This window comes from Mastomys coucha, unplaced genomic scaffold, assembly GCF_008632895.1.
Source record: "Mastomys coucha isolate ucsf_1 unplaced genomic scaffold, UCSF_Mcou_1 pScaffold7, whole genome shotgun sequence".
Taxonomy (NCBI): domain Eukaryota; kingdom Metazoa; phylum Chordata; class Mammalia; order Rodentia; family Muridae; genus Mastomys; species Mastomys coucha.
Window position 1 is genome coordinate 55852330 of NW_022196913.1, and position 9791 is coordinate 55862120.

At 46.6% G+C, this 9791-nt stretch overlaps 1 protein-coding gene across 2 annotated transcripts in view; it reads right to left on the reverse strand.

Annotated features, from left to right (window-relative positions):
* Positions 1-169: 169 nt before the first annotated feature.
* Shc3 (SHC adaptor protein 3) overlaps positions 170-9791 on the reverse strand; it is a 142360-nt gene continuing 132738 nt past the window's right edge. The window contains exons 12-13 of one of the 2 annotated variants that reach the window (XM_031358042.1): positions 7684-7849; positions 170-4330 (exon numbers count right to left, since the gene is read on the reverse strand). In XM_031358042.1, coding sequence (XP_031213902.1) covers positions 7721-7849 — 129 coding nt within the window. In that variant the 3' untranslated portion in view covers positions 170-4330; positions 7684-7720. Of the gene's footprint in view, positions 4331-7520; positions 7850-9791 lie in introns of those variants that run through there. The other variant, XM_031358041.1, reaches the window with a different exon arrangement.

Sequence of the window (9791 nt, forward strand, 5' to 3'; positions counted from 1 at the left end):
GCTCGGAAGGCAACGTTGCTTGCCTTGGTGAAACTTAATGTCCTGAGTTTGATCCCCAGGGCCCCGAGGTAGAGGGAGAAAACCCCCACAAGTTGTCCTCTGACTTCTACACATGCATTATGGCAGCCCCTCCCCCATAAGCAGACATGAGCTCCACCACAAACAAGGGACACTTGTCACCAAGCCTTTATTGCCAACAGACTTACACCTATAGTCACTGAAACAATTAACTATTTAAAAATGGTTGCTCCTCTCAATCTTTGAGCCACGGTTATTCTGTGTGCTGGGAAAGAGCTGGTCACAGAAAGGTAACAAGGTGCATTTTACAGAAAATGTCTAATGACACCGCCAGTTCCATGCTTTGGAGACTGTATGGACAAATGCAAAAAGCCTCGTCACCCATGTGGTTTTAGCATCTAAGTCAGAGGGTCAGAGAGGCTGCTCTGGAATCGGGAGTGCATGGGTGGCCATCCTGATGATAAAGGCACATGTTCCAGTACCTAATGATAACGAGAAAAGCAGCATTGTCTAGGGTTAGCCTGCCACCTGCCATCCCTGGGCCACAGGGATGGGATGTTATATGCTGCCTCCACTTGGTTATCCCGGAAGTCTGGCTGCGGTGTCCCAGGACTGTGGTGGAGGGCATGAGACCAGAAGCAACACCATTTCTCTAAATGGAGGCGAGGGAGTCTAAGCCGACTGATCACCTTCACCTGTTATATCTTGGGAAGTCCCAATGGTCATCAAACCACCTAAGTTTTTATCATAGAAAAATATTAGAAAATGTAACGTTGGCTCTGTATATCTGCTCCTCACAGGTGACTTAGGGAGCCAATTCCATGCCAGTATCAAAGTGGAAAGGGGCCGTGGGCCACACTCCCAGGCAGACTGCTGTTACAGTAACTGTTGGTGTTTCACAAAAGTTAACAGAAACAAAAAGAAGCTTCAAATATTCATATATCAATATGTATGGCTGGCCACCCGAATGCTTTTGAAAAATTGTTCAATACCTTGTTACGCATTACATTTACACTGAGCTGTCCCCTAGTCCTGGGGCTTTAAACATCAAATGCTTCATTCTGAACACAAAGAAATTCACATAATTTCACAATACTCAGAAACATGTTAGATGCAAAAGTCAGTTGAACAGAGAACATTCAATTGGCAACTCACACGTAGTGTTGTTAGACAAAGAAAAAGAAGAAGAAAAGAAACTCGTTGTCCCCCAGACTGGTTAGTCTACTCGTCTCTGCTTGACTCCGGCTGTGAGTGACTTTGGTTGTGGCAAAGGAATTTCCTCCAGTGTGAACCCATATGTCCTTGGGAGCTCAGGTTTCAGATTCACACCATACGCATGGTCCTCTATGTACAGGGGGTACATAAAGCTGTTCATTTCCTGGGGTTTTGCTTTCACCCTAAGAGAGGAATCATAAGTGTGTTTGGGGGTCTCAGGGACTCACTTACCCCAGGGCATCTGAGAGGGCAGGAAGAGGAAAGATTTTTCCACCTGCCCTCCAACATCCTGCTGACATCAGCAGATTCCATGAAGGATGCCGGCTTGAACTTTGGCACTTCTCTTCCTCAAGGGCTCCACAGCACCCCCTACTGTGCAAAACCCTTCAGTGCCCCCAGCTCAGTCCTGAGCCTGATCCTTGGTCCATACTGAGAGTGGGTACACCAGTCCAACGCTCTCACACGTCCCCATGTGTGTTGGGGGTGGGGTTCCAATTAGATTATAAACAGAAACAGATCCACCTTATGTTTCCTTCTCTGTCCCACAAGTCCCTGCAGGGCCTGCTACATAGGATCTAATGTACAAACGTAGCCAGGAAGGCTGGCAAGCCAAGTCAGGTTGTGGCAAGTCAGGCTGGATCAAGAAAGGATGTGGGTCTGCGGATGTTTCATCTGCCTGCCCCCTTTCCTTTCCTCCAACTCCTTGTCTTCTGCGGGCTGCTCCCCACTCTTCTGTTTCGTTCTGTTGAGACATGGCCTCATGTAGCCCAAGTTGGCCCTGAGCTGGCCTTTACCACCCAAGTTCTGGGATTACGGAAACGTACCACACATCTGACTTGCTTTCCCTCTGTCATGACCCGAAGTGAGACCCCTCCTTCCCTTTCTGTTCCATAGTCTCACATCCCATGACACCCAGAACTCTGCTCCAAGGGTCTGCAAATGAGAGCCTATCGATCACCAAGCTCTTGGTGTCATTTTCACATACAGTTGTCCATGTCAGAAAACCCCAGAGGCCCAGCACAGAGAGAGCCAGCACAGAGCTGATTTGCATCTGGACATAGACATGCTGAGGTGCACATTCCCTCTGAACTATGGAAAGCTCGTGTATGTGCATACTACACACATGCAGGTCACACTCAGAAAACCCTAGTAGAAAGTTGCAGGGTTTTTTTTCCTAGCTGATATAAAATGTGCCCGTTTTAAAACTGCATTTGTTGCTTGCAAACTTATAAATATGTATAAACCCCATTATAAATAAATCCTGTCTGACAGATGGCACTTTATCTGCCAGCCACAGTTGCAGGGAGTTACAAGTTACTTATTAATGCCCCCATTTTCTAATTGACAGCACGGGCTTAGGAAATAGGATGTGAAGTGGTGTGAAATCTTCTTCATAAAGGGTAGGGGTCAGGGGTGGGGGAGTCCACCAGTAAGCGTCAAGGAAGGGGTGGAGATTCACCAGCCAAAGTCAAAGCCGAGACCCTCACGCTGAAAAGGCAACTACTCTACCCTCACACTAGGCCTACTGAGTCAGGAGCTCAAGGGCCAGAGCGCTGAAATCCATGTGTGGACCGGGCAGCCTGGTTCTTCGATGCCTGCCTTCCGCTCTAAGACTGATGTTTATAAATACCAGCTTCCACCCCAGGATGTCCCAGCTCACAGAGTGTGCACAGGTATGCACAGGGCTGGGCAAAAATCTTTGGAGATAGCTTTCCATCCATGCCGACTGTGGTGGAGCTCCTCCAAGCCCCATCCACTGGCTATCCCAGGTTTGTTCAGTTCTGCTCCTGGGGCTCAGCAGCAAATAGATGCCCCGCCAATGTACCCTGGGTGGAACCGTGCCCCACAAGGCAGCCATTCCTCAGCAGCTTCTTCCTCCTTGCCTTCTGGGATCATTTCCAAAGTAGGCTATATGGACCCCATCCCCTGGAGCTCCTTCTGGTAGAATACTAGCCAAGTCACCAACCACAAGCCCTGTCTCTCTCAGGCAAACGGCTCAGTCCTTCCTGTACTTCGAAATATGAAGTATGAGGAAAAATAGATTGCCTGTTGCCTCCATGTGAGCTACATGTCTGAGCCTCAAAAGACCTTAGTGAGTCCCACATTCTTTCCTAGATCTAGCTATTGACCACTGCCACCCTATTTCTTCAGCTGAAATATAAGGGCCCCTTCAGCTGAAACATCTTGGAAGCACCTGCCCATTACCTGGGACAAGGCCAAAATTTCTAGGTTCATAATATGTTCCAGGAGTGGGATTTATTATTTACATCGTCTTCCTTAAAAAACAAAACAAAACAAAACACTTCAAAATTTCCATAAGAACTAGCATCACACAGATGTTTCTGGGCATGTGGTCTTTTTGGCAACCTTTCTATTATCCTTCTCCTCCTTAAAATCTGGCTGTCACCATCCACAGAAGGTGTTTATAGATGACATGCCACTTTGGGCCCATGGAGGAGAAGAGATATGTTTTGTCAGTGAAGAGTCCCAGGAAGTCACTTCGCATATTTATCTATCCACATCACTCTTTGAGGGAAGCCGTGGGGTGTGGCAAAAGCCATGGCTTCAGAGAATCTATTGTTCAGAGAGAGCCCACGTTGTTCTGGTTGTACCAGGGATGAACTCCACGGGGGTGGCCTCTGCTGCATCACTGTCTTGGGGAAGTTGGGTTTCAACTCAACCCACTTCAACAAGAAGAGAATGTAGTACTGGATCTAACATGGAATGGAGGTGTCCACTCTGTAGCCACTCCCATAAGGAAGCCTCCCAGATGTCTAATGTTACCATGGGGGAGATCTTCCCTTTGGAAGAGAGGCATCTTCAGGACACCAGGATGGATGTGGAGCCTGAACACGTGACAACTGTGACCTGAATCCCATGGGCTTTGGGGAACTCATTCTCCCTCGTCCTTCCAACCTAAGCTTCCCCCTCCATCCATGGTATCTCACGGCCTTCACGTACAACTGCCTTTGTTGCTAGGAGAATCTCACAGTTGCTACATGTGTCCTACTTGGCATCGGTCCCTCTGTCCACCATCTGAGATGCCCTGGCACAGAGAGCTGTTCATTAAGGCCGAGCAGACACTTGGCTCTTCATCCTTAAAATACAAAAGGGGACACTATGGTAGTGACACAAACGTAGGTCAAAGATTGAGCCATTTGACTGTGTTGTTAGCAGACTGCCCACCTTATTGTGGTGGAGGGAGATTGAAGAATCAGAGCCAACCTAGGGTATGATGAACAGCCCCAAGGGGGGTCAACCAGCCCCATGAGCATGCAGAGGTTATCTGAAGCACAACTAACTCTCCCAGGAGGGGGGGAGAAGGATGGGGGGATTTGGCAGGGGATTCAGAGCCACTGCACACGAACAGACAGGGGCTGTTTTAAGGCTGCTAAACCCCATCACGCACCACTAAAATAGATGCAGAGTTCTGGATGGAGTGGTGGGGTGCCTATAAAGAGGAGCATAGGATCCAGGCACACGCCAGACCCTCGTGCCTGGCCTAGACTCATTTACTGTGCCCTGGGAGCTGAAGCCCCTGAACGCACGATAGAGTGCCATTCTGCACAATATGGAGTTGCTCCTTCATAGCCTGAAGTCCTGCCCTAGCCAGGCAGATATGGTCTGGGAACCCAAGGAAGAGGAGCTTGGGCCCAGGGAGGAGGATCTTTGGGGTCTTCCTCCAAACCTGGCCTCAAAACATGAGCAGGTCACACCTGTGCACAGAAAGTGCTGAGTGACTAGAACAGCTCTTCTGTTAGCTGATGGTGCGACCTGATGTGAGCCTCAGTTTTCCCATGCGTAAGTGAGGTTTGAGGGAATGTTCCATCACATACACAGTGTTTGTAGAAAGAAATGATACAACTCGGTGAACTCTGCCATGCTTTAAAAGGAGCACAGGCCAGAACATGGCTGCCAAATACAACCTCTGCAGTCTGCCTGGTGTCTAAAAGATCGCCTTAAGAACAACTCCTGTCCTCTAATCTGGAACAATAATTACATATTTTGAATTAAAATTGAAAAGGGAAATATTGATTCCTATAAATCCTATTACCCTCAAACTCAACAGTGACTTCAGAGAAGTCATTTCTGAGTATTCCTTTTTTTTTTTTTTTAACTTCCCTGGAGAGGGAAATAAAGTCAAGCAAATGCTGAGATGCTCATGGTCTGTAACACTTTGCTAGTGACTTGAACAGAAGCATTCCAACAGTGCACAAGAGGGGAATTCAAAATTGGATAATTTCATGTATTTTTATATGTACTATACATTCACACAGTAGCAGAAAGACCTGTATGTGTGTGCACAGGGCACAGACTCTTGGAGGACAGAGTACAAGGTGACTCTTAGGGTACCTCAATGCTTATGTATGTGGTCCCAAGGAAAGAGCCTGAACTAGGATTTTTGCTCGTCTCTGGAGCTTCACTGGTGTAGCATCTGTCTCCGACACCACTCAGGAAACAGCAGGACCCTAAGAGTCGATGCTAGAAGACTGATCTGCTGCCAGCTTAGAGCCAGTGGGCACCCAAAGGGTTAAAACTTGCCAAGAGATCTTCTACGAAGCCTGAGATCTTCCCGTGCCCTCTCCTGCTTGCACCCAACTGACTACGGGGTAGCAAAAGCAGGGCTCACACCTACCATTAGAGCCATCCCGAACTCTGATTGGCCCAACATTTAGTCTCCCCTTAACTACACCCTTTAAAATTGTATTTATTTCTGTTTATATGTATGGGTGTTTTGCTTGCAAGTGTGTAAGTGCATTATGCACCTACTTGGTGTCTACAGAGGCCAGAATAGGGTAGATTCTTGGGACTCAAGTTACAGACAGCTGTGAGCTGCCACGTAGATCAGAGAATTGAACTTGAGTCCTCTAGAAAATCAGCCAGTGCTCTTAACCACTGAGCCATCTCTCTCTCTCTCTCTCTCTCTCTCTCTCTTTCTCTCTCTCTCTCTCTCTCTCTCTGTCTCTCTCTTTCTCTCTCTCCACCCTGACCATACACAAACACACAGAGAGAGACTTAATTCCTCTTAAAAACATCCAGTTTTTCATTGCACAACCCTAAAACGTACAGAGTCCTGTTATACTGGCCAGGGGTGCTATCACATGGGGTCTTACAGGGACCAACACCCAGGTTGCAGTCCTATGAGGAGGTACCAACCACCAAATGCATCATCTGCTCATGTTTGTTAAGTCACAGGGTGATCACAGCCCCAATTTTTTAGAAGTCATAGACATAGCCAGCTTTGAAACACAGAGTATCACCTGCCATGAAACGACAGCTTCTGAGATGGCAGAGACAAGACAGAGGGCCATCCATGGGCATGATCTCTTTTCATGAGGCTACTGAGAAAATATGGAGGGGAGACAAGGGGGCTCACCGCTCCTCACTCCAGCTGAGCACTCCAAAGACTGGAGCGTAGAGTTGAGCACACACGAACCTGGGAAGAATAGCCAGTATGTGCATCTCCAAGGCTCAATTCTAGGCAGAAGCTGGTACAGGTCTTGCGAGGCTCTTACACATGGTTTTTTGTTCTACTGAATAGGAGAGGTAGGTGGGAGGTCACTTCACTGGTACCTTCCTTACAAAGCCTGTGACAGTCACATTGGCTTGAAGGACCTACAGACCATGAATACGCACATCCTACTTCCTCAGACATTCACGCCATCAGTCTGCTGACGAACACCAAGGAAGCATTTGCTAATCAGACATCTTTAAGTCTTATTCTGTGTCTTGTTTGGCCTCAAATGAATCTCCCAAATACACACACACACACACACACACACTTGAAGTCAAAGGTGTGGTTCCCTGTGCTAAAACATGATCCAAACAAGCCAGTGTAGTGTCTGCTTTGGAATGGAGACTCAGTGGGTCATCCTGTGGCAGGAAATCCACTCATATAGCATCAATTCGGGGCATAGGAGGCAACACCCAGCAAGCCAGGGCTGGAGGAGGTACCACCATCCATGAGCAGTGCTGCAGCCTGGAACCAGCACACACACAAAGCTGTGCCAGCTGGGGCAGATGTTTGGGCAGCATGCTAACATATTCTCTCACAATTCTTTTTGGCCTGGAGCTACCAGCTCACCTGCATTCGCCTTGAATTGTGCTTATTATGTAAGAACGCCTCCCAAGCAAAATTTCCCAGTAGAACAGGCTAGTTAATATTTCTCCCACAACAACTACAGTCAAACTTGCCTCTCACTAAAAACACACAGCATAGAGCACTAGTCTCTCATCTCTCTTAGTCTTAAAAAATATAAATATCGGGGCCATTTGTACAGGATATGTGGGTATATACACTTCTAATATGCATATCTGAGTAGTGTGAACATACTTATGAAATTCGAACTTGAAGGAACACTCCCTAGGGGGCTTTTGAAGGTGATGGGCCCACAGACAGTTGCCCCCATTTCCATAGGCTAAGAGCAGCAGAGTCCAGATCCTCCTGACCTGGCATAAGGTATGGGGGCTGGGGCACTGGGCAAGCTCAGGGTTTCCTCTCCACCGGTCGCTGGAGACAAAGCTCACTCCCGGCAGAGACAATGGGCAGGCTGCTCTCGAGGTGGTAATGGATGAGGTGGCTGATGCTGTCAAAGACCCTGTCCTTCGTCCGGATCTGTGAGGACAAAAGGAAAGAGAGGTTGAGCAGGTGTCCTGGGGCAGAAAAAAAAAAAAAAAAAAAAGAACGAGTGATAGCTGAGCTATCCGGAACATCCGACTTGGCCCAGAGCTATCCGGAGAATCCGACTTGGTCCAGAAAGGCAAGGGAGGACCAGGTTTCCTGGACCTGAGGGCTCACCATGCTTCAAGGGTGGTCTCTGTCCAAACCCTCATCACTGACAGTAGCTGATCAGTTCAGTCTGCTTCACCCACCTGTCCCTCTGGGGCAGTCTTTGATCGTTCAGTTCCACTGCCCAATAGACACTGCCTACCTCAGTCCTTCTCTCTGCGGCCACACTGGGACAACAGAAAGGAAGTCCCATCTAATAAAGACAAGAAAACGCAATAAAACACAGGTCTGGAAAGAAAATAAAATAGCCTTTGTTTATGGACTGCTGCAGAGCTATGATAAAGAAGCTGAATGGACACCAACAATGAAAACTATTCTTGATCTAACACAATTAAAGCAACCTTCTAAGATCCGAAGCCAATATACAAAAGCCAATCACAGGCCAGTGAGATGGTTCAGTGGGCGATGGTGACCTGAATTCAAACCCTGGAACCTGTGTGAAGATGGGAGTAAAAAAAAACTTCACAAAGCTATCCTCTGACCTGCACGCATGCATTATGGCATGCATATGCTCTTACACACACACACACACACATGCATACCCACACACATACACATGCACACACACATACACACATATACACATACATACACGTGTATGCACACCCACACACATACACACACACACATACACGTATACACACCCACATACACATACACACACATACACGTATACACACCCACATACATACACACGCACACACATACACACACATGCACATGCACACACATATACATGCACACACACATATACATACACACAATGCATACACACACACATACATAACACACACATGCATGTACACATACATACATACCTAATAACAATAAATAAATAAAAATGTTCTTACACACTAGCAATGTCCATAAAAATTTGAAACAGAATGCCAACCAATTACTGTAACATAAAAAAGATAGAATATTAGGTATTCAATGAAATATTTAGGTATAATTTAGCAAAGTATAAACAATATATCAAACTAACTTTACTGCTATTAATAATTTTTTCTAAAGTTTATTAGGAGAAAAAAAAAGATCCAGAGTAGTCACCAAAGTATGGAAGAAAAGAACAGGGCTGGTTCCATGCTGCCAGGGTGGGAGATCTGGACTCAGAAAGAAGAGAAATGTGGAAAACTTCACTGAGGTGTTCATGGAGGGACAGACACGTGCACCTGGACCAGAGTAATGAGCCAGAAATAGACCCACTAGATAATGACTACTAACTTTTAATGAGAGATAAAGTCATAGATTGAAGAAAACAGTGTTTTTAGCAGATGGTCCTGGAACAATTAGAAAAAAAACAATTGGGAAAAAAATAAGAACCTTATATCCATTCAAACATTGACTCAAATGTATTAAACAGAGAACAGAAAAATCATGAGACTCTCAGAAGATGATGTAGGAAGAAATGGTGTTAGATAAAATCTATGGTGTTAGATAAAAGAAAATGTTAGGTTTGCAGAGAGAAGGCTGACAGGAGAGGAGGCTGACAAGAGAGCGACCTTCACAAGGGTTCTATTAGGAGATGGGCTCAAGGCTGCCATGTTGAGGCCTCAGAAAGGCAGAGCATTGGGAGAAATAAGACGTTGTACACCTTCAGTTCTGCTTAACACAAGGAGTTTCTGACTCAGAGACCTTCCAAGGAGGCAGCAAGTAAGGTTCATGGGGACCTATGGTCCAAAAGGTAAGAAGGTACTGATAAAGACTAGCATTTAAAGAAGGACACACACACACACAGAGGGAGGGAGGGAGGGAGGTAGGGAGGGAG